Source organism: Monodelphis domestica, chromosome 7, assembly GCF_027887165.1.
Source record: "Monodelphis domestica isolate mMonDom1 chromosome 7, mMonDom1.pri, whole genome shotgun sequence".
NCBI classification, from domain to species: Eukaryota; Metazoa; Chordata; class Mammalia; order Didelphimorphia; family Didelphidae; genus Monodelphis; species Monodelphis domestica.
Genome location: NC_077233.1, coordinates 76,445,531 through 76,470,851, shown reverse-complemented (window position 1 = coordinate 76,470,851; position 25,321 = coordinate 76,445,531). Strand labels below are relative to the sequence as shown.

The following is a 25,321-nucleotide window of genomic DNA, read 5'->3' as shown; positions in this document are numbered from 1 at the left end:
TAGCAAAACCAACCCATGTAACAGAGGGATGATATGCATATTCAGAGAAGAGGAAGTCAAAATATCAGTCCTACAAGTGGAGAGGTACAGCAAGAGAGCTGGAGGGTAGAAGAGACATCAGGAAGTACCAGAGATATGAAGGTCTTAGGAAGAGGCAAAGTTGCTGTCAGAAGCGCTTGGCATGAGTAGGGAATGATGCACAACAATAAACTGTATGGGGAAATAAATGGGGAAATAGGTAAATCTGACACCCCAACAAAATAAAAGATTGATTTTGGAGCTTTGGAGATTTTAGTACTGCTCATGGAGTCCTATTTCAGTCAAGTCAAATCACCGACTTGCCAAATACTGTAATGCCCATGAAAGCTGATATTAACCAATAACCCAAAATGGAGGGAATCTACCTTTTGTCCAATGGATGATTATACTGAGAGTAAAGTTGGGAAGTTTCTGCCATAATTCTTGCTAATGGGCTTCAAACATTATATGGATAGAGTGCCCCTTTTCCAATGGCCAGGAACAGTGGTTGAGGAAGAGGGCTAATGTCTTTGATCATAATAACACCAATCTGGACCCAAAGTATGCCATCTGTAGATGAGTAAATAATAGATTGATTTAAGAATCCATGTCAAATGCAAATGAATTTTTCAACTTACAATTTAAAAAACTGATGTAGTATGGTTATCTACTAAAAGAAGGATAGCCTTTGTAAAATGGAGATTTGAACCCCAGACTTCAATTCCCAGAAGTCCTTGGTAGTTCCCAGAATTCCCTAAAATCTCACCAGAGTCCTCACCTGGGCCGAGAACAAAATGGGTATTTAAACTGACTGTACCACCTACTTGTTCTCTCTTCCTACTTCCGCTTCTAAGCACATGAGGCTCTCTCCCTAGCAGGCAAGATGTAGAGTAAGCGGTTGTGCCTAGGCACGTGCTTTCTTATTTTGTATTTTCTTTATTTCTTAATCTTTAATAAACCTCATAAAAATATAATACTTTTAGCAGAGAAGCTAATTTTAACTGTTACATCTTGGAGTCAGGAAGATCTGAGGTCAGATCCTATTTCTGACATATACAAATTGTGTGACCACTGGCAACTCATGCTCTAGGCAATTCTCTAAGACCACAAGCTATAGACAAGTCAGGAATCTGTATCAGTGGAGGGAGTTTCCACATTTGGAATTCCTACACTGACAGAATCACAGGACATACCAAAAAGATGGGACTTAACAAATAAAATTAATTTAAGTTTTTATATTAATTAGGATGCCTGATTTATTTGTCAAAAAAGTGATAACTAATGGAATATAGAAGTCTGAATAGATAAGATCTGGAGTTAAGAGATCAAGAGAATATGGGTCCATCCAGCCCTTAGCTCATAAAAAATTTCTATACAAATGAGTCTAGAAGATTCATATGGTCAAGAGATCATTATTTCAAAAGCCATGGCCTCTTTTCTGGAGGCAAAGTGCAACTTTCTTTTATCAAGTTTTTAGCTTTTATAAGTCAAATCATCATAAATTAATTAGCAGGCTTGAACAGTTTTTGAGAAGCAACCCTGGAGAAGACATAGTCTCTTTGGAACTGAGTTTCCTCACTTATAAAAAAAAGAAAGGGGTGGAAGTCTCCTTGAGTCTAAAAATTCTAAGATTTGCAGCCATCTATTTCCTCTCTCTATCTTCAGGCTGACTGAAACTTCCCTACAGACTTAAGCTACCTCAGGCAGATGAATGTCTTGAAACCTTCAATGTCAAGACATTTTTTTCCCTCACATAATTCTAATTTCTTTAGTGTTTCACGCAAAGTCTATTTCCTCTTTTTCTATATTCAGTGAAGATGACAAGTCATAATGCTTTCTATGATAACCCACAAGACAATATTAATTTGCCCTTTGGCTAAATAATCTCACTTTCTTCCTCCTTTCCTATTTAGTTTGGTGACACTCTTTTGAGCTGCTTCTCTAAGTTCTCCATATCCCTATTAAGGTATGGAGCTTTGAGTAGGTTACACTAAAAACAAAAGAATACTTTACTTGATTTACTTTATAAGTTAAGCCTCTGATTTATGGTTTCTCTTTTTAGGGAGGGCTCTGGGGTCTATGATTTCTTCTGGGTAGGAAATTCTCATTGTGGAAACCCCAGTCACCAATGTAGACTATCACAGTCTTAGGGAGTTGCCAGTGGGCCCCAAAAGTTAAATGACTTGTTCACAGTCACATAGACAGTAGATTTCAAAGACAACATATGAATCCTAGTCTTCTTGACTCCCCAAATGACCTTCAAACACATCCATACTACTTTTGTTCCTTGATCCTAAATTGAACACACTATCTTCAGTCCTGATTTTTCAATGAACCCTAAAGTACTTTCATGTGTATGGATGGCATTTGTTTGGTGGGTATCATACAGAAAAAAAGGGGTTACCTTTCTTCTGATGTTACTGAATAGGAAGCAGCCTCCTATCAGGCTGCTCCCACAGCCAACAATTTCCTCTAATTTTCCGTGAAAGGGCAGTTTGTTCATTATCCTTTTCCTGTTTTCATGGATTCAGTGTCTATTCCCATAGCAGGGAGAGCAGCTGTGTAGCTCATATTCTTGCCAGTGGGAATTTCAGAGGCAAATACAGATTTGGTAGAAAAGAGTGCTTACCTGAGTTGGCCTCTAAGATTTTCCAAACCCATAGAAAATGAAGGATTCTTTCCTTGACAAAAATAATCTTAAAAATATTATATTTTGACTCACTTTTAGAATTAGTTTTTTTTAAATAAACAAGATGAATTATTCTCCCCCTTTTAAAGTCATGGGCACAAACCGTTCCCCACAAAAGGCATAGTATTAAAAGCAAAATGCTCCCACTGTCTTTATTCTATAAGCTTGTTATTTCTGCATAGATTACAGAATTACAAAATTGAAAGAGTTTTTAGTATAGCCTCGTTTAATTCTCTGATTGTACATGGGAGGAGCCAGGGGCCCAGAGAGAGCAAAACTGACTTCATGGAAGGTTACATAGCACATTAGGGGCAGACAGTAGAATTCAAGTGGTCTTGATGACCAAGTCTAGGGCTCTTCCACTATATCCCATTGCCTCGACACTGGCTGTGGTTCTAAAAACCAAAGATGTGTTCTCAAAAATGAAACAAAATAATAATTTGACATTTGTTTTCGAGAATTCAGGCTTCCTTTTTCATTCCAATCTCCACAATGTTCTTGGAAACCTGGGCCCATGAATCAAAATATAAGTGAATAAACAGCATAATGATGATCACAGAGGTTATGTTTATCTAGTTGCATCATTTAGAAATGGAGATGAGATTACCTCATCTGGATTTGAAGTAACAAGACTTAGATTCAAATCCTGACTTTGACAATTACTCACTTGGGTAATCTCAACTCTCTGGGCCCTAGTTTCCTCATCTGTAAAAAGAGGTACAGGTTAGACTAGGTAATCTCTAAGGTCTCTTTTCTAGCTACAAATCTATGGTCTGATGATGCCTAAAAGACATTGTGGATAGTTCCAGTGGTCAGAAAACACAGAAAAAAGCAGCAGCTAAAAATTTAATCAGTCCTACTGCAAACCATTTTAAAGGATTATAATTTAAACTCCATGTGCAGTGACCCTAAAATCTCCAAACTCCTCTAATTGGGATAAGTAATAGATCGCTTGTTAACAGTCCATTCATTAGTAGCACTGCAAATCATGTGACTCAAACAGGCCCAATGCAAACAGGGTGATGGAGAGTAGGTGAAGCATGTTGGAAGTTCAGTACAGACTGAATCATTGGCCAAGAAAGCAACCTGATTAGAAAGTTTCCAGAAAAAATGCATAAGCACAAATGTATTGTTTTAAGATGTGCACACCAAACACAGAGCTAGGGGATTAGATTTTAAAGGTTAACAGGAAAGCTCATTTAATGAGAATAAAAAGATTCAAGAGCAAACAGCAAGCAGAATAATTTTGTTTCATTGTCCAAGAAAACATATTCTTAATATCACTTGAGGAGATCAAGAAAATAATGCTTTCCCGGTTCTTTTTGAGTTGAGGTAAATCTACTTATGGTGACCTTGTGGAAAGCTTCAACCACAGCTTAAAACTTTATCGCAGGGATCGAGAAGCTACATTTGTATGGAAAGTTGTCATTATGGTCAAGCCAAGGACCTTGGGTTTAGCAACAGCCTACCAGACTGATGGAAATGAGTCAGAGAGAGGACCTTTAGTAAGAAGGACTCTAACATTCGGGAATACCTCCAGAAGAGGGCATCTAAGACAGAGAGGAAACTAGAGATCATGTCATAAAATAATCAAGGAACTGGGGATTCTATGTTTAGCTCAGATAGGAGAAGAATTAAGGGAGACGATGGTGGTCTTCCAAGTCTTTGAAGAATAGTCATAATGATACATCTTGTCTCCACAGGGAAAAAGTATGAGATTGGTGGGAGTTGTAGGGCACATTTCTGTGAATATCTTTTAAAAAATTTAACAATGAAAACCACCCAAAGGGAAAAGGATTGATTTAGAAAATGGAGTGTGCTGATACAGAGGCTGGATGATCACAATGCAGGGTTGGTGTAGAGGAGATTACTGTTCAAGTTTAGTGATACAAGTTTTCTTTGGTCCTTTCTGAATCTGAGTTTCTGACATGAAGTGTTAAGAGAAAAGCCATTTGGAAAGTTTTAGAGAAGGATATCAGAAGGATGATTGTAGAAGGTACACAAATGAAATGAAATAAAACACGTAGAAAGGGTCAAAAAGAGGTTGGGGAAGGAGGAATTAAACCATTAAAATAAAGAAACTGAAGGGCCTCCTTTCTTTTGTTCCATAATCCTGGCTTTGACTCAGAAATGGACCTCTTTTACTGGCAAAGATATTCTCTATCCCCCACACTACACAAGCTCAAGAGGTAAGAGAATTTTTTTTCTGGGGATATCTCTTATATCTTCCCTAAAGAATGAAAGTTTCTTTCAAGGTAGCCCTCCCAGATCCTAGCAGCCTGTGGCTCCATACCTGCCATCTTATACATCATAATTTCAGCAAGAACACTTTCTTTCTCAGAAATAAAAGAAACAAAAGTGTTTTAAGGATTGAAAATAATATTTTATGAGTAATGAAGAAAGGAATCTCAATTTATCATGTTTTCTAGGTACATCCTAACTGTCTCATTAGACTATTAAAGGGCTTAGGTCCCTTTCATGGATCTGGCTCCTAATAGCTGTGTGACTTTGGGAATATCACAGAACTAAAGGATCTAGAGCTAGAAGAAATCTTAAGAGATCATCTAATCCATCTGAAAAAAACATGAAGGAACTAAAGTCTAGGGAGATTAAGAACTTGGCAGAGGCCAACAATAATAGCAAACAGGGGGATTTGAATCTCATTTTCTTCCTCCAAATTCAATGCCCTTTCCTTTGTTAGCTACTTAGTCTCATTGGAATATGAGTTTCCTCATCTCTAAAATGGGACTCCCAGGTCGTTGTGAGGACCAAATGAGATTCCAAACTTATAAACTAGAAAGCTAAATAACTTTGAGCTATCACATGAAAGTCTTTCAGTCAGAGATTATCAGTGGGCTATTTATTAACTGTAAAGAAGTCAGAAATGATTTGTGAAACAGGCTTAACTATGTTCAGAAGGCTGTGTTTCATGGGGGGAAAAGTTTCTTAACCTTCAGGATAGCAAACCTTGAGAATGGAAACTGAGGTGGGGAAGGGGTTTGCATATCTTTTTGTAGAGAACTGAACAACAGCAGTTCAGCAAAGTGGTGGACAGAGTGCCAGCTATAGTCAGGAACATTCATCTTCCTGAGTTCAAGTCTGGTCTCATTTATTAGCTGTGTGATCCTGGGCAAGGTACTTAATACTGTTTGCCTCAGTTTCCTTATCTCTAAGATGAGCTGGAGAAGGAAATGGCAAACCATTTTAGTATCTTTGCCAAGAAAACCCCAAATGGGGTCACAAAGAATTGGACACAATTGAAATGAATTAACAACAATATAAACAACATCCTTGGGTTAACTATATAGTCCAATTGCGGTCAATTGAACTGTACTTTATTCAGTAAAGGGTTAACAAAGGCTAAATTAAAGTAAGAGGAGAGAATGCTGCAAATGTCTATTCTTACATATCCCAAGATGATTTTGCATTAGAACATAATATCGCCACATGTTGACTCACACTTGAAAAGAGACAAAGGCAAGCAGGTGCTTGACCTGGGCAATTTTCCATTATCTTATGGTATTTATTAAACTATGACATTAGTGACAACGATCAGACAGTCCAATTTCAACTTCTTGGGCACTGAGGGATGATTAAGACAAGGAGAAGAATTGAAAGTTTCTTCCTGGCGATAAGTACCCTGGCCTAACTGATAGGCTTCTGTTTCCTTCTTCAGAAGGAAAGCTGTTGACATTAGAAGGACTAGAACTTAAGAATACTTTGAAGGTACAAGCTATAACTGACACAGTGTAGTCTTAAATCTGTGACTCAAAGACACTAGAATATGATACAAATTTTTGTTTCAAAATAAAAGGATAATATTCTTGCATCAAAAGTTGCAATTTCTCTCTAGTTGTTATTATATGCTATGGGGGGGAGGTGTCTTCCATTCAAGTCTGGCAGCCAGCTATTCAACAGTTCTGGGTAGAAAAGACATTAGCCATTGTGCTCTTAACATTCTCAATTTGTAAAACCCTACAAGTTATCTGGTTGCCATGCTTAGCCTCCAAATACAACAAAGCCCATGTGCATTTAATGCGTTATGCTATCAGTGAGGATGTTTTAAAGACATCTCTAATGAGAGCAACATGGCATCCTCACTGACTGTCCTTGGCCACAAAAGTATCACTCTGGCTTAAATTCTAACCACAGACAAGTTAATTATGTCTCCGCATGCTCCAGTATTTCATCCATAGCACATTCCATGTTAAAAAACCAACATATTGCATTGTTCATTTAAGGAGAGAGGCTGGAAAGGAAAAACATGTATGTCCGAAGAGCAGAATGGGAAGTCTGGAAACTCTTCCATAAGAAGTTCATCAGAGAAATGAACAGTAAAGACAGAGTTTAAATAAAACACCTACGTTTGGTTCCCAGTTCTGAGGATTCTGTCCCATCTGCTTCACTGTGAAACCCTGGAGAATCCACAATATCTGTATCTGGAGGAGGGTAGGGTGGGGGTGGGGGAAGCACTAACTGGGGTGGACCTCGAGGAGAGCCTCTAGGAGGCTTCTGTGGCACCTGCCGTCCAACACCTATATGGAATCAATCGGCTAGTTACTTCCAGAGTTTCAGCTGAGAGACACCTTTCCTTACAAAAAGAAATCTAGGATATATGATCATAACTCCTGTCCCCCCCTCAATCTCTCTCTCAATCTCTCTCTCTCTCTCTCTCTCTCTCTCTCTCTCTCTCTCTCTCTCTCTCTCTCTCTCTCTCTCTCTCTCTCTCTCATACTCAATCCAATTGCACATGCACTTTGTACCTTTTTTACATAAGGATGGATATGTTATGGCTCAAATGAAACAATATCCAACTACATTCGATAGTTTGGTAGACATGGTTTTTGGAAGTGCAGATGAAAATAAAAATTCTGGGCTTACAAAACAACTAAATGCTTATGTATAAAGTAATAGTAACTGACACTTGGATAGCACTTTAAAGCCTATAAAATGCTTTATATGGATTATTCCATTCACTGAGTTAAAGGATCTACTAATTTCAGTTGAACAGTGAATGTCTTAGCACTTGACAGTCACTGAACGAATGAATGTAGTTGTGTCACTTAAAAAAATCTACTCGTAAAATATTATGGATTGATCATCTGTGTATTTATTTAAACCTTCCTGTACCCAGTCACTTCTTAGAGTGAAGAATTTTACATTTACTACTATTATATTGAGAGGGATGGAAACATGTGATTTCAGTGGTATAAGGAACTCCCTAAGGGAAATTCTATCAAGGCAGTTTGAGACCTTTGCTGCAACTCAGAAATCTTGAGGTTTGCCTAAAGCACCAAGATTAAAGGTCTTATTTGGGATCAAATAGCCAGGACTGTATATATGCCAGAGGTAGAACTTTAACTCAGGTTCCATGGCTGGCTTTCTACCCACTGTACCACACTACCTCTCACAGAGTATTTAATATTTGTTCTATAGCTGTCTCATTCAAGGCTCAAATGGATGACAGAGAGGCTGTATAATCTAATGGGAAGATCAATATAAAGGATCAGGACACCAGGGTTCTGATTCACTAAAACCATTGAAGAGATTCTATTATTAGTAACATGTGTGACACAAGGAAAGGCACTTAAGTCTCACAAAGCCACAGTTTACTGACTTAAAAAATTCTAGTGTTACTGGCTAACTGGAGGTTTTACGGAGTACCCATTCTTCCAAATAATTTACTAATAATATTAAATAATATTACTGATTCCACTCTGAGCCCTACTATATTTGAAGAAGGGCCTATATTACTGATCTTTTACTTCTGAGTTTTTATCTTTAAGCAAATTCTCTAATTGTGTCAGGATATTTTCCAGATAGACTGGGATGAAACCATGTCAAATTAGAGGTTGGCTTTTAAAAAATCTAAATGAATAATGCACTTTGGTTTCATTTTGCTCATGCCAAGTCAATTCTTTCTTAAATAAGATAAAATTCATTTTGACAGATATAATTTCCTAGGCCATAACATATGCATATTAATAATCTTCACATGCATAAAATGTGTTGATAAAGTAATGAGATTGCTTTCTAAAGTCACACACAAAAAAATCAGCTTTGGTGCTTTGTGGTTCATGAACTTTAAAAAGATATACAGAAAAGAAGCCAAGCATAGGCTGGCCAAATACTAACATTTATTGGTTCATGGTTTAAAGTAAATTATTTCTACATATAAAGAAATGTAGGGGGGACAATTCAAACTTAATTAATCAGCTGATCTAGTTTGCCTATAATTTTGACCATCTTTATAGGGAAAAAATTCAATTACTTAAAAAAAAAGTAAAAATGACTTTTCCCCATCTTAGTGGCTACAAATTTAAAATGTGTTCTCAGAAACTGCAGAGATTTTTCTTCTTTTCTCTAATATATCACTCCATACTTAATGGCATCAGTGTAGCTTGTTTACTTACACTCATATATAGTACCTGAACTTAAAGGACAACTTGGCTGGGGGTATGAATATATGTGTGTTTGAATGGGTGTATATATAAGAGTAATATATAAAGTCTAGTTCCATTGCTTGATTATGGCTTGGAAGTGAGCCCAAAAAAAGTTATATCAGAGCAGGGAGAACTACCAAGCTAGGAGAAGTCTGAGGAGCAGTTCAGATATGGGAACATGGGTTTGTCTTCTGAAAAAGGAGAAGGTATGATTTGCTCAGTGGAAGAAATATTACATGTGTATGTTTTTTGGGAGGGAGTGGGAGAGAGGGAGGAGAGCAAGAAGGAAGAGAAGAAAGGAAGATGAGGCAAGGAGAGAAAAAGGGAGAAGAAAAAAGGAGAGGAAGAGGGCAAAAGGAAGGAAGAATGAGAGAGAGGGAGGAAGGAGAGGTAAAGGAAGAGACAGAAAAGAGGGAGAAAGGAAGGAGAAGAGTTAGAAAACGAGGAAGAAGAACAGACAGAGAAGAGAAGAGGCAGACACTGGACTGAAACCTCCTCTTGGACTACTGGGTGCCTCTCCTCTCCTGAAATGGGATAGTTTTAGTCCAGATTTAGGACTGACTAGATCAAATTCATGTTGATCCATGTTGTTGTTACATGTGCTTCTAACAAGGGGTATCAGATATAGAGGCAAAATTCTTAAACCCACACTTCTGAGGTCTTTTTTTCCATTTTAGACAGAATGAGAAAACAATGGATATTTGGTTCATAAGAACAAGTGTATGATAGGACAAAAGTGATTTCTTATAAGCCTAAGAGATAAATTTTTGAATGCAGATGTTTGACAGATATAATGGTTGAGGGTAGGGCATGTCTTATTGTGGGATTGGGAAAAAAGTCTTATTTTGGTGTTGTGTGGATAGGATTTTCCCTAAGGAAAGAAAAAAGGTGTATTTATATAAAATATGGACTTAAGTTATTTCTCAGGATAATGAACTCCCCAGATCATGAACTGAATCAAGCAGTTCTTATAAAAGTATCAGATTCCCATTAGGAGACATAGTGGGGAATTCCCTCATAGAAGCAGCTACTGTCTTAGATGTGCCATGAGATACACATCATCAAAGATACGTATGACTGAGCATATTCAGGCATATTATTAATTGAGATAATGGGCTCCGATGGACATGGGTATTTCTTCATTGCTAACTTTTAAATACTATTTAGCAGCAAGTCTGCATTCTTATACAGTTCATTTTTTGAAATCCCCTTACTGTATAATTTTTAAATATTTGTATTCTTGAATCAGGGAACCTTTTGTTGTAGAAAAGTTGCTTAAAATTTAATTTTCTTCTATTCTTCCCCCTCCCCCTTGAAGCATTTCAGAGCCTCTACACATAAAGAGTTCATAAATGGAGATTAGCTTCAAGGAGGATTTGTTTTATCGAGAGCAAACAGTTCTGAACACGGACAAATGATATACAAATATCATGGTCCTAAAAAAAATATTTTATTTTCAGCACAGATGTCCTTTAAAAACACTTCCAAGGTGCCAAAAGCATGGATATACAATCGCTCTCACACAACACAAACTTATACTATTCCTTCCTGACTTCCTCTCACTTTTGTCCTACTTCTTCTACCCTCTGGATATTGTTTAGCTACAAAGTTTTCCTGTACCCCCATAACTGCCATCAGGCATGGATGGCATCAACTAACAAATGCTTTTATTTCCAGACTTTCTTTCTTCAGAATAAATATTTTTCCACATTATGACACAACTCTAGAACAAGTCTATTTTCTTTGTTAATGTCAAGCCTAGAAACTAAAGCAAGCCAACACACCATGGCACATGCATAAACCAAAAGAAGAATGGTGTTTCTCACCCATTGTGCTCTTCCTATTCTCTTCCTTATCATCTGTCCTGTTTGGGATGAGGGGAGTTGATGGTGGCGGCGGTGGTGTTGGTGGTGCTGGGGCACGTCTCTTTTTCTTCTGTAATTCGTTCTGTGATGCTTGTGATACCTAGAAAAAACAAAGAAGGAAGAAGTCAAGTTGGGTTTATATTGGGGAGGTGACAATCTATCAGGGTTTGCTTGAAGTTGATTCTGTAGAATAGCAGTTGGTTCTTTGTTTCTTGGATCTGGGATTTCAATGGTGCAGATCACTCTTGGTAAGGAACTCCCTCATGATTGAGGTCTAGAGCAGAGGTTCTCAACCTCTCAATTTGTAGCAATGAGAATACATAATGCATATCAGGTATTTACATTCCGAATGATAACTGTAGCAAAAGTACAGTTTTGAAGTAGCCACCAAAATAATTTTTTGGTTTGGGGTCACTGCAACAGGAGGAACTGTATTGCGGGGTCACGGCATTAGAAAGGTTGAGAACCACTGGTCTAGAGAGATATGTGAAGCATTGAGAAGTTTAATGACTTGGTCATGGGTCACAGGGCTAATAGGTACCTTGAAGACAATTGTTAACTGAAGTCTGCCTGAAACTAGGTACAAGGTACACTGTGCTCTGTAGCTATAAAGTGGAAAGATAACAACAGAAGAGCTGATAATGCCGCTGCTAGCTTTCATTTATAAGTACCTACTATGTGCTAGGCACTGTTTTAAGTACTTTACAAATATTATCTCATTTGATCCTTGTAACAACCCTGTGAGGTAAGTGCTATTATTATCCCAATTTTACAGACAAAGAAACTAGGGCAAACAGATTATATACATGACTTGTGAAAGGACAGACTTCAAATAAGTGTCCAAAGTCATATCTGAATTCAGGTCTTCTTGACTTCAGGCTTACCTGTGCACCTACCTATCCTGTGAATAAATTCAAAGGAGAAAAAAAAAACCAAAAGGAAACCCACAATAAAATCCACTATCTCATATGTCTGGACATAAATACAGTCTCTAGCAATTAAGCAAGGTAAAATACAGACTGTAACACAAGGAGATTTCTAGTGTCATTCATGACTATGAATGTGAGAATTTATTTTTCATATACTGTATTAATTACAATTTATTGGGAATAATTACTATGTATTCCTGTGTCTGGGATCTGTGTCAGAGATCTGTTACTTTTTTCATTTTCTTTGTCCTTGGAAATCTCAAAGAATGTCTTCCTTTTTTTTACAGAATTTGGTTAATAAAAGAAAGAAACAAAGGTTCTTTTCCTGTGGATGTGATTTTTCACCCGTGGGGATGGGGATGGGTGGAGGGGTTGATGGACCACCTCTTAATTAGCTATCACCAATTAAAGATGTCTTGGAATGGCCAAGAGAATGGCTGAATAATGAGCTCCTAAAAATCTATTTATCAGGCAGCTTAGCTCAGTTCTGGTTAACCTCTGGTAACAAAAGAGCCATGGAGACCTATATGCTGGCCTAACCAATAAACAGAATACAATCAATAAACTTATCTTCTTACCCAAAAAGCAGTCTCTTGAGATAATTTTAATTGTAAGAGATGACTATAATAAGGCTGTGGAGGGATATTCCAAAGTAACAGAATAGATTAAAAGGAAAATGGATGAGTGGCCCAACACTATATATTAAGAAGATCTACTAACATGAGGAAATCCTGGAACCAAAGCAGGAAAAGGACAATGGGAAACACTTGGTAGATAATCAATGAAGAGTAGTTGAGAGAGTCTACTTAAACAGAAGGAAGAAACAGTTCATAAAAGAAGAAGCAGGTCATGAAACACCCTAAAATAAATACAGAGACAGGATACAGTAGTGATGGAGGGACTTCAATTATCTAGGCATCTGCTGTAGGTGTTCCTGTTGAAGACAACAAAGCAATAAATCTTTGGCTTGCTTTAATAATGTCATCCATCAAAAAGGAGTGTAAGCAATGACACAAATTGTTATTCTGTATTTGAATCTTATCAACAAGGAGAAACTGGTTGTTGAAGCAGAAATAATGCGAACCTTGGGAAGAAGTGATGGCTCCACTTTAGAATATAAGAAAGAGGTGGGCATTGTCTAGATCTGAGGAGAGTTGAAGGTAAAGGAGTCAAAGAAAGTATAAGCAGGATCTCATGATCAACACTACTGGAGTATAAAGTCAGCTCAAGAGAAATAGAAAGTGAAATCCAGAAGACACCAAGAGGCACAGTTCTAAAGAAGAGTAAAAAAACAAAACAAACAAAAAAAACGGAGTTGTTTAAAGAGAAATGATGAGGGATACTCAAAAAAGACAGCAAATGGGAGGAAAAGGGAATGAATACAAAAGCAGTCACACAGTTACTTTTTTCAGTAAATCTGGGATCTAGCTTATGTTTATTGTCTTCAATTTGCTATATTACTTAGCCAATAAGCATTATTAAAAACTTAGTATGTTCCAGGCACTCTGCTAAGTTCTGGGGATATAAAAAAAGACAAAAATTGTGCTCACATTCTAATTAGGGAAGCAACATGTAAATAACTTAGTACACACAAGATACATACAGAGTAAGCAAAGGTAATGTGAATGTAGTACTTGTGTACACAACATTTATTTGAGTAGATGCTGACATGTCCCCTTCGTTTCCCTTAATTTTTATTACTACTTCACTCCATTCATTCATTCATTCATTCATTCATTCATTCATTCATTCATTCAATCATTCATTTAAGCAATAAGCAACTATGAGTTCAGGGTAATGGAAATGAACAATGAAAAATTTATTAGATATGACATTATTTCTGCCCATGTGGAACTTATAATCTAATAGAGAATTCAACATTATGCTTTAGTATTGTGTTCACATCTGTCTGATGGTCTCAGTGTTCTCCTCCTTGTTTTCCAAAATTAAAAAAAAATACGATGTTTATATGTTTATGTAATATGATTACTCAATTCTATCCTTCCAGGCTCATTTTCCTTCCAAGCTAACAAGTATTTTTAAAAAGAGGCCGTTTGAAAATGGGACACTAATACACTGTTGGTGGAGCTGTGAACTGATCCAACCATTTTGGAAAGCAATTTGGAATTATACCCAGTGTTAAAAAAATATGTATACTCTTAGACCCAATACTATTGCTGGGTCCATTTCTCAAGGAGGACAGGAAGAAGGGAAAGAACCCATATGTTCTAAAATATTTATAGAAGCGGCTCTCTTTGTGCTGGCAAAGAATTAGAAATTGAGGGGATCCAATCAATATGAGAATGGGTAAACAAATTGTGGCATATGATTGTGATGGAATACCATAAGAAGCAATAAATAGGCTAATTAAAAAAACTTGGAATGAACTACACGGAATAATAAACAATGAAATAAGCAGAACCATGGGAACATTATACACAGAATTAATACTGAAAGAAAAAAATCAAAAATGTTATCTCCAGTCAGTGAGAACTGAAAGGTGAAAACATAAAAGACTAAATGTGTATGAACATGTTGGTCTCCTGGATGATATTTTCTATAATGTGGGGAGGGGAAGGAAGGGATATGAAGAAAAGTAAACTAAACCAAACCTATAAGAGGTTTGTATTTTATTGATAGAAAATCTTTTTCTTTGCATATGGAAATGCTTGACAATATGTCTTTAGGTCTAATTCAAATGAATATTTAAAATTGTTTAAATTTTCAAATAAGATAAGAGGTTGCCTCCTCATAATAGAAAGTGAGCTGACCAAACTTTGTCAAGATCTGTCTTAATTCACACTTAACAAATAAGATTCCCTTTTATAGCAGTAGTCTAAGAAATAAAATAATAACAGCCACTACATATATATAGCTTATATATAGTTATATGTAACTGATAATATATAAATTTATATGTATTTAAATAAAATAATAGCTAGCACTTAAAAGTCTTAAGGTTTTCAAAATGTTTTACAAATATTATATCATTTGATCCTCACTACTATATTGGGAGGTAAGTGCTATTTTGATCCCCATTTTATAGATAAAGAAACTGAGACCTGGTAAATATTTGAGGTGGATTTGAACTCAGACCTTCCTAACTCCAGGTCTAAGGTTCTATGTACTATATTAAGTAGTTGCCTCAATTAATACAAAATGTTATTGATTTTATGAAAACAAACATTCATTTGATTTCAGTGTCAGTTTTACTAGAATTTAAGTAGAATCATAGACTCTCAAAGTTGGAAGGCATCTAAGGGTAGCCCAAATCATCCCTGAAGGAGAACTCCCACAATGACATCCCTCATGGATAGTCATTCAGCCTTTGCTTTCCTGGAAGGGGGGAATTCACCACCTTTGGAAGCAGCCCATTCCACTTGCTGGCATTTTTCATTGTGCAGAAGTTGTTCTTTTTTATTGAATGGAAATGTTGACCTGGTAATGTTAATGTAATTGGTCCTCATTTTGCTTTCAAGGACAAGGAGAACAAGGCTCATCAGTCTCCCACTGCTTCGGTGTTCTCTGGGTCCTCTCTACACACTTCTTACTTATTATTGAATCATTTATCTTCACTTGCAAGTACTTAAATCCTGAATCCAGAAAATTCAGGCTTCAAAATTAGTGGACAGTGGAATAAAGACATATTTCATTATGCAAGCAACATACCTAATCATTTGTGCACTTTGGGAACATTCCAGAAATAAGAGAAACAGAATCACAGAACTCTGAAAGAGATAGGACCACTGGGTGTCTATAGTAAGAAAAGTCTTTGTTAGCTGAGGGTTTTTTTTTTGTCCTATGTTTTATTTTATTTTACAGTTCCCAGGAAGGGCTTAGAGGAGTCCACCCAAATTTTGACTAATCCCTGAGGTCAACTAAGTCACTTCATTTGGTTGTTTATGTTACATTTCATTTGCTAAAAGCCTAAAGCCTCCTCCTTCCAGGTGTGCCAGTGAAAACAAACCCTATCACTGCCATCTTTGGTGATTCCAGAAAGAATAACACTGGGCACGCTTCATGGAAAGTTATGAGAAGAAACAAAAGTTGCTGTTTAAGCAATTTCTTTCTACCTGATTTAAGAACAAAATGCACTAACAAGGAACATTCATCATGTGCTTTGCCTTTTTAAATGAGGAATTTCTAAAAACCATTTTTCCTGTTATAACAGACGCGAACTGGAAATATTTGTATAAGCAACTGCCATGGACATTTCATAATTCACAATTTTATGGAAAAAAATCTGCTCTTTAAAATTCTTATGTGGAAATACACACATAGCCAAAGTCCCCAAGTATTTGACATATGTGTGTGTAGAGCCAAAAGGAGAAGAAAAAACAACAATAACAAAAAAACCTCCAAATGTTGTAGCAGTGAACACTTACTGCGCATTTTTAGGACACAGAACCAGAAGCATTTGTAACTATAGAATCTATGGCAATATTCCTCATCTCCAGAACTAAAGTGAAGAGAAAAGCTTTTTGGCTTAAAGAAAGAATTTTAGCTAATAACACAGCATGAAGAAACATCAGAATTGAATTGCCTTCATCAGCAAAAATAGTGATCCTCAAAGGAGGCTAGTAAAATATCTTCTTTAGCTCGCTCCCCTCCCCCATTGCAGGAAATAATCCCTCTGGTCAAAGGAAGACCTTCTGGGGATGGTGTGTGTGTGTATGTGTGTGGAGGAAGAATGCATTTCCCCCCTGCCCTAGGTTTCATGGTGTGTATATCTTTGAATGGATTACTGGAGGAGCCAGAGAGGCTGAAGAAGAAGAAGAAAAAAAGTTCTTTGTGCAGTAATATGGAATGAGATTATTTTCAGGGACATTCTTAGTCCAAGAAACAGTCAATCAGTCCCATAATCTAAAGTTTGGGAAGGATATGATTCAGTTGGGAAAAGCATTGGGACTGGCGTGGAAAGATCTGAGTTCAAAGCTGCCTCTATTACTTACTACCCTTGAGCCTGGCCAATTTCCTGGGCTCTAGATCTTCATCTCCTTCTTTATTACATAAAGGCTTGGATGATCTCTAAGGTACCTTCAAATTCTAAACCTAGGATCCTCAACTTGACTTTACATCAAATTCATTTATATTCATTCCTATCGAATAAAATGTAAATTTATGACCTTGGTATTCACTACCCCCTCTCTCCAGCTCAATTCAATTCATAAAGCATTTATTAAGTGACTGCTAATGTTCAAGGTGCTGTCCTAAGTGATGGGGATACAAAGATAATTAAAAGAAACCAAATTGAGAAATAAAACAAAACAGTCCCCAGCCTCATGGACTAACCTTCTACCCTTAATGGAGGGGTAGAATATAGAAACAGAGTAATATTTATAGATGATAATTCCAAAATGAAGGAGAGAGAATGAACCTCCATAATCAGAGGCATCAAGAAAAGTGTCCCCTCCTGCAGATGCCATGTGAGCTGACTCTTGAAGGAAGCTACAGGGATTCTTGGAGGCAGAGAGAAGTTCATCTACCTGTCTAACTTCACTTCATATGAGTAACCTTGTCAGATAGTCTATGATCCAGGCACAATTCGGCTACTCTCTACCTTGTTTTCTTCACACCTCTGGCTTATGCCCTTCCCATGATGCCTTCCTACATTGGTCCCTATTATAATCTAAAGCTTTCCCTTCTTTTCAGGGCCAAATCAAGCAACATATCCTCCATGAAGCTTCCTTTTGCTATTTCCCCTTCCTTTCCCACAGGGAGAAGTGAGTTCTCCCTATTCAAATTTCTCATAGCTCTTTGCATAGATCTCTTCTTTGTACTTATTTAACTGTCTTTTGTATCATTATAAATATTCACTCAAATGTCCTTCCATTTAGACTGCACACTCCATAAGAATAGGATTGTTTTCAGTTACTACTATGGTACCTTGCACAGAGTAGGTGCTTAAATAATTTTAGGGGGGAGGGGTATTAGCTATTATTATGGGTGAAGCATATGACTTTAGGATCATAAATTGGAGTTAAAAAGGACCTTGGAAGTCCCAGGATCATACCTGAGAGTTGAAAGGGGTTCCATTTTATATATGAGCCCCTGGAAAGTTAAATAATTTATCTAAGGTCCCACAGGGAAGAGAGAGCTCGGTCTAAATTTGTGCTCTTTGACTCTAAGTCTAGCTTACTTTGCAATGAATGAATGAAAATAACACGTCAGGCACTTACTTTCTGCCAAATCTGTACTATTTCTAATCATAATAATGAAAAAATATTTATATTTTTCTAATATATTTATTATTTTACATATTTTTATTATATATAATTACATATATTTAATATATTTAATATTTATAAAGCACTTTAAGATTTTAAAAGTATATATATGTATACATCATTTATTACTCAGGACAACCAGGAGAGGTAGGTCTATTATGAGATGAGGAAATAGTGACAAAGTGATATGCCCAGGATCACAAAGATAAAAAACATCTGAGATAGGTTTCAAACTGTGGAAAGTTAATATTAATTTGTACTACTTTTTGGCCTCCCCAAAGCAACCTTTGGATTTTAAAGCTAAAAAAAGCCAACATTTGGTTTTAGGGCTGAACATGTTTCACGGCCTTGAGGCCAAAGGTAGAGTTCTCCCTCCTTTTGTCTACATCTTCTGTTTTGAATAAAGACTGGCAGGGTGGAAATTGAATTCTTTGTTTTCTGTAAACAAGAATTCTCTTAGGTAATGGAGTCAGTTATCTAGCCACCATATTGGGAAACACATGTGATATGCACCATGTGGTTCCTGTTGTCCAGAAGACCCGCCTCTTATCCTGATTGAGATCTGAGACCTCCAATCAGAGAGGCCCAGGAAAGGGACATCATGAAGAGAAGAGCATCAGCTGAAGGACGGGTCAGAAAGTTGTCCTTTCTTCCTGGAACCAGAGACTCCAGAGGGCATGGGGTCTGACTTGTCAACTTGTTCAACCTGTACTCTGAAGAGGCAGCTGGCCACATGGGTCATACTTCTCTCTCTCTTTCTCTGGTCCATTTTTTGCTATTTAATAAATAATTATAAAATTAAGATATTGTCTCCAGAGAATTTTAATCGTAACAAAATTCAGGTCTTTTTGACTTTAAGCTTAATATTCTATCTCCTACACCAAGCTGCTTCTACTACGAGGAGAAACATGTTATCCAGGCCCTGCTTACAAGACAAATAAATAGTTAAGGAACCGAAAAGAGACTCTGTGACATGATGGTTTTTTTCTCTAAAATGGCATTTGATCATTCAATTGAATTTGTGCATTTGTGTTTCTTGTTTTTTCTTCTTTGGCCAAGGAAAGTGAGTGGATGGGAGTTAAGAATAGAGATGAATACACACACACAGAAATACATACAATTATGTATGTATGTATGTATATATAGTATATGTATGTGTATATATGGATGCATTTTTTAAAAGAGATATCTGAAAGACATAGGTAGTTGGCTCTTTTGGGACACATGGCATTTTATATGCAATGGGTGCTTAATATCTGAATTTGTACTATAAAGATAAATATATTTCCTTAAGAAATCAAGAATTATTTGCATGAATCTTTATTTTTTGTAAATATTCAAGTACAGAATACCTTGCAAATCAACACAAACCACAATCAAAATGGTTATTTGCTCAATAAGAGGTGGTTGTTTTTTTTTTAAGCCCAGACAAGGCTTCTGCTATTCCCTAAAGAAAGTTTAATAATTTAGTTTAGTAAAAATTAGGTGAGAAACTTCAGAAGTACCTAACAAATATACTAAACTTTACCATCCCATTTTCTAACTGCTTTTCTTCAAATTCTTCCTAGACTTAGGGATGATAATCATCTATTTTCCCCTGTTGTCAGTTCAGTTGGTCAACAAGCATTTATTCATTGCTTACTATGTGCCAGGCACTATATTGTGTTAAAGAAACAAAGGAAGTAGCACACACATAGATACACACGGCAACATCAACAGACTAAATTAGTCCGCATTCTCTAAAACTTAATGGATATGAACATTTCCAGGGGTCAAAGGATATAAATAAGTGGTTCCCAGATGAAGAAATTAAAACTATTGATAGACATTTGCCCAGTTCTGATTTTTAAGACATGATTTTCTTGAGTGAGCTTTTATATACCTCCTTTTCCATTTGACCAATTCTACTTTGTAAAGAGTTCTTTTCCTGAGTGAATTTTTGTACTTTTATTTCCAAAGGGCCAATTCTGTCCTTCAAGAAGTTTTTCTACTCTGTGCATTTTTGTATATTTTTTCCAGTTAGCCAATTCAGCTTTTTAAAGAAAATTTTCTTTTCTTTTGATTTTTGTACCTCTTCTACCAACTGGGCTATTCTATTTTTTAAGATACTAATTTCTTTAGTATTTTTGTGCCTCCTTTATCAGCAGTTTACTTTTTTTTCATGATTTTCCTATATCTTTCTCATTTCTTTCCCTAAGTTTTCTTTCTACCTCTCTTATTTCATTTAAAAAATTCTTTTTGAACTCCTCCATTAATTCTTTTTGGGCTTATGAGAAATTCATATTTTTCTTGGAGAATTTGGATGCAGCAGTACTGATTTTATTGTGTTCTTCTGAGTCTGAGTTAATCCTGTCACCAACTAATATTCAACACTGAGTCTCTTTTCTTTGTTGTTTACTCATTTTCCTGCCCTTTTATTTTCTTTTAGTTTAAAAAACTGTTAAAAGTTGGGCTCTGTAACTGTGGTGAAGGGAATATTGTTCCAAGCTTCAGGTTCTTTGTGTTGTCTTCAGGGCTGGCACTGGGGATCTATCTGCTTTCAGTTCCAAGGTGGTATAAAGTAAGTAGAGATATGGATAATACTCTCCTATGCTATGGTCTGTGAGTAATCCCAAGCATTTTTTTTTTTACTCTTTGGAACTGTATCAAAGGTTCCCTGCTTCCCTATGGATGAAAGTGCTGGATACTGGTGCTCTTCTCCACCCTGTGATTGGGTCTCAGAACTGCAACCTGGTTCTGCCTATGGGCAATATGACAAGAGTCTTGTACCCAGAACCAGCAAAGGGACCCTTTTAATCAATCTTAGCAGTTATGTTACCCCCCACCCCCTTATCATTTGTAGTTGAGAGTTCTGGAAGTCTCAGCTTCTGCCTAAGTTGTGCCCAAGTCCTGCTGCCTTGATGGGTATACCCCAGCACACTGTGCTCTATCTCAACCCTGGTGCACTAGATCTCTCATGTCTACTTTCTAAGTTGTTTTGGGCTGAAAAATTACTTCATCATGTCTTTTTGTGGGTTATGCTACTCCAGAATTTGTTCTGAGGAATTATATAATTGTTTTTTGGAGGGCAATTTGGTAGATGGGTCTCTGTACCTTCTCTTCCCTCTAAAAAATTATTTATAGTAATATGAAAAAATGCTCCAAATTACTATTGATTAGAGAAAAGCAAATTTAAAATAACTCAAAGATATCATCTCATACCTATCAGAATGGATAATAAGACCAAAAAGAAAAATGATAAATGTTGGAGGGGATGTGGGAAAACTGGGACACTAATGCAATGTTGATGGGACTGTGAACTCATAGGATCATTCTGGGAAGCAATATAGAACTCTGTCCAAAGGACCATAAAATATGTATATCCTTTGACCTAACTATACTACTACTAGGTCTATAACCCAAAGAAGTCAGAAATAGAGGAAAAAGAAACATTTTGAGTAGCTCTTTTTGTAGTGGCTAGGAACTAGAGACTGAAGGGAGTGCCCATAAAAGGCTGAGAAAGCTGTTATGTGGTTGTAATATAAAAACTATTGTGCCATTATTAATGATGAACAAGATGAGTTCAGAAAAATCTGGAAAGATTTATTTGAACTGATGCAAAGTTAAGAGAGCAGAAGCAGGAAAACAGTATATAAGTAATAGGGATATTATATGATGATCAGCTGTAAAGAACCACACTTATTAGCAAAAGCAGGTTCCAAGATAACCCCATGGGGCTGCTGATAAAAAAGAAATTCTATCTATAGTCTAAGAAGGAACTATTGGAAGCCCGATTGCAGACGAAGCATGACATTTCCTTTATGGGTTTTTATTGCATATGTGATATGTGTCTTTAGGCATGACATAAGTAATATGTATTACATGAAAGCACTGACATAATCTATATCAGACTATTTATTATCTTGGGAATGGTGGTGAAGGAGGGAGAGAATCTGAATCATAGATGTCAGAAAACAATTGTCAAAAATTGTTTCTATGCGTATTTGAAGAAAGGTTTAATTTTTAAAATCAATCTCTGTACTCAAGAAATATATTATCAATGGGGGAGCTAATACAAGGTTTAGGCACATACAGGATACATACAGAGTATCTGAAGGAAACAGGAGGCAACCAAGAAGGGTCTTTTTTTGGGGGGTGCACATAGCTGATAAAGATCCATTAGCACTTGTTGGAAACATGAGAGTGTGTAAAACACATTAGCCCAGCACAGTCAAATTCCTCAGAGATATATCATTTCCTTCTTTACCCATGGAATGGGTTTTCTTTCTAGATGGCATGCTACCATGAAAGCCCATGTTGCCTTACAAGTGCTGTTGGTTTTAAATGTTGAACTCTGGCAGAACTCTTTTTTTCTTTTTTTTTTAAATACACACAATACTATGTATTGGCTCCAAGGCAGAAGAGTGGTAAGGGCTAGGCAATGGGGGTCAAGTGACTTGCCAAGGGTCACACAGCTAGGAAGTGTCTGAGGCCAGATTTGAACCTAGGACCTCCGGTCTCTAGTCCTGGCTCTCAATCCACTGAGTTACTCAGTTACCCAGCTGCCCCCTCTCTGGCAGAATTCTTAAGAGATCAAGCAGAACTGTCAAGCACAAACTAATCAAAAAAGAGATGAAGGAAATAAAATATGAAACATTTTAATAATGAAGACCTAATCAATTTTATAAAACTTAATTCTCTGATCCTGTCAACTGTAAGAAGTTAGGAAGGAGGAAAAGTTTTTATAAAGAATGATAAGCTACAAAATATAAGAAAAATCCATATAGAAAAATCCATATAGCAAAATTGCATTGAAAGAGCATGTGCTTTAAAAAGTTTTCTTGTTTGAGTATAATATTCCATACCCGTCTTCAACATTCTCTGTTAAGGAAGTTTTTAGTTACTGGTTTTCATAGTCTTCAGAGGGATTTAATTCTAATTCAATTCCAGGACACAGATTTAAAAATTTTTAAACTGGTTCTTTAATGTCAACCTTGGTCAATCAGGGAAGTAAACTTGGGGGAAAAAAGAGAAAGAACTACACAAAAGACTTGTTTCTTTTTTTGGAATTGAGTATAACCAAACAATAGAACTTGAAACTCATTTGTCATGGCTGACTGATTCCTTTAAAAAGGACCCAGGCTCTACCAATATGATCTAAAGTAATTAACTATCCACACTCTGCTAAGATTTGCTGTTTCTCAGTGTTAGGATTTTTTAGGTTTAGAAACATAAGAAGTCAGAGTTGATGAGATTATTCTAAGGCTTCTTCTCTTGTAACCTAGCAGCAGAGAGCTAACTTGCCTTCAAGACTGCTTGTTTTCTGAACACAATGGCCATCCTATAATTGAGATAAAATGTTCTTATTTGACCTAAATCTGACAAGTACAATTCACCCTTCACCCTCAGCCCTCTTTCTTTGGGGGACCACACAGGATGCAGGAGGTTTCCAATCAAATTCATTTCTGGATACAATGTTATTTTGGGAAATCTTTACACTATTACTGAAGGAATATTTTTAAAATGTGGAAAGCACGATGTACTGTTGTGAAAGATCAAAACCTTAATTAGGATCTGGGCTTGCAGAGGATGTTTGAGTCTGCCCAACAACAGCGAGCTTGTTATGAAGAAACTGGCAGTTATAAACGTTCATTTGCAGATGCGTATTCAATGGAGTGCAGATGAGGCAGGGTAAAACTTTGCAAAGCAAGAGTAGTAGGGAAAAAAAAGGATAGAGTCCAGGAAAGTGGATTCATGGCAGCTTTTAAGTTCAAAATGAAGTTGGGATAGACTCCATTTCTCTTCTTTTGCTGGGGTCTTGTCTACCTTGATTCAGGCTTGGGGAAAGGCAGTGAGGGATAGTGGAAGAATACTTGTTTTGCCATGAAAGGAAGTAAGTTCTTGGTTCTGCTTTTTATCACTTTTATGATCTTGGGAAAGCCACTAGTTTTGTCTAAACCTCAGTTTCTTTATATGTAAGATGAGAGGATTGGATCAGCTGATCTCTAGGATGCTTCCAGCTCTTAATCCTAAAATCCTATGTCTCGGTCAGTTCTCTCATGGGCCCCTTGGGAAGTCTGAAGAAGCCTGTGAACTCTTTCTCAGAATAGTGTTTTTAAATCCATAAAATGATATCCATAAGATAAAAGGGAATCAATTATATTAAAACATTGGCATCAAATTTTTTTAATTTAATTTTTTAATTTAATTTAAATTTAAATTTAAATACTTTTAAAAATAAAAGTTCTGGGACACTAGATTAAGAACCTCTGACGAGGTGCTAAAATTCTTTGAGTAAAGAATACTTAAAACAATGATTTATGTATCAACTTAGTTGATGATCAATCAACAGGCATTTACACAGCTTTTAATATGTATCTTAACACCTAATGTTTTAGGTGCTGAAGATACAAACAAAAAGCAGTACCTGCATTCAAGGAGCTTATATTCCATTGCTCTCAATGACCTCAACCTTCTCTTCATAGGACTTCCATATCATATCTGCTTTCTCCCATCTTGCTTGGTCTCCATAACTCTCAGGTTGTACAGCTAACTTATCTCCACAGAACTTTCTCTGCAAGACTATAGAAATCACTTTAGCCTGGATGCTTGCTTCACTCTTGGATGACTTTTTAAATTGGACTCTCTCATTCAAACTGGCTGACTTTTCCTAGAAATCTCCATTTTGAGGAATAAGCCCAGAACAACCATATTTTCATTTCACTTTAAAAAAATCTACATTCGCTACCATCTTTGACAAAAAAAAGGCTAACTCTTTTACTTCTGCCTTTAATCTCAACTTCTCCAATGGGGTCTTCTGGGAGTTTGCCACTTCCATTATTTCATCTCTTTCACCAAGGTAAGTGGTAGAGTGAATAGAGCACTGGGCCTGGAGTCAGCAAGACCTGAATTCAAATCTCATCTCAGACACTTATTAGCTGTGTAAACCTGGACAAATCACTTAACTTCTTTGCTTCAGTTTCCTCATCTGTAAAAAAAGGGATAATAATAGCACCCAAATGCAATAATAATTGTAAAGTGCTTAGCACAGTGCTTGGCACATTGTAGGCACTATATAAATGTTAATATTATCTTTTATGCTTTCCTTGTCTACTGTTCTTCTTTTAGAGGGGCCAGAACAGCATCTCTTAATTGTTCAAGAAACATCCTG

At 36.6% G+C, this 25,321-nt stretch overlaps 1 protein-coding gene across 10 annotated transcripts in view; it reads right to left on the bottom strand.

Annotated features, from left to right (window-relative positions):
* COBL (cordon-bleu WH2 repeat protein) overlaps positions 1–25,321 on the bottom strand; it is a 345,155-nt gene that overhangs the window by 88,622 nt on the left and 231,212 nt on the right. For 7 of the 10 annotated variants that reach the window (XM_007500391.3, XM_056804831.1, XM_056804832.1 and 4 more), the window contains 2 exons: positions 10,977–11,115; positions 7,072–7,242 (listed from right to left, as the gene is read on the bottom strand). In XM_007500391.3, the coding sequence (XP_007500453.2) occupies positions 7,072–7,242; positions 10,977–11,115 (310 nt within the window). The remainder of the gene's footprint in view (positions 1–7,071; positions 7,243–10,976; positions 11,116–25,321) is intronic. The other 3 variants (XM_056804833.1, XM_056804835.1, XM_056804834.1) reach the window with 1 other exon arrangement.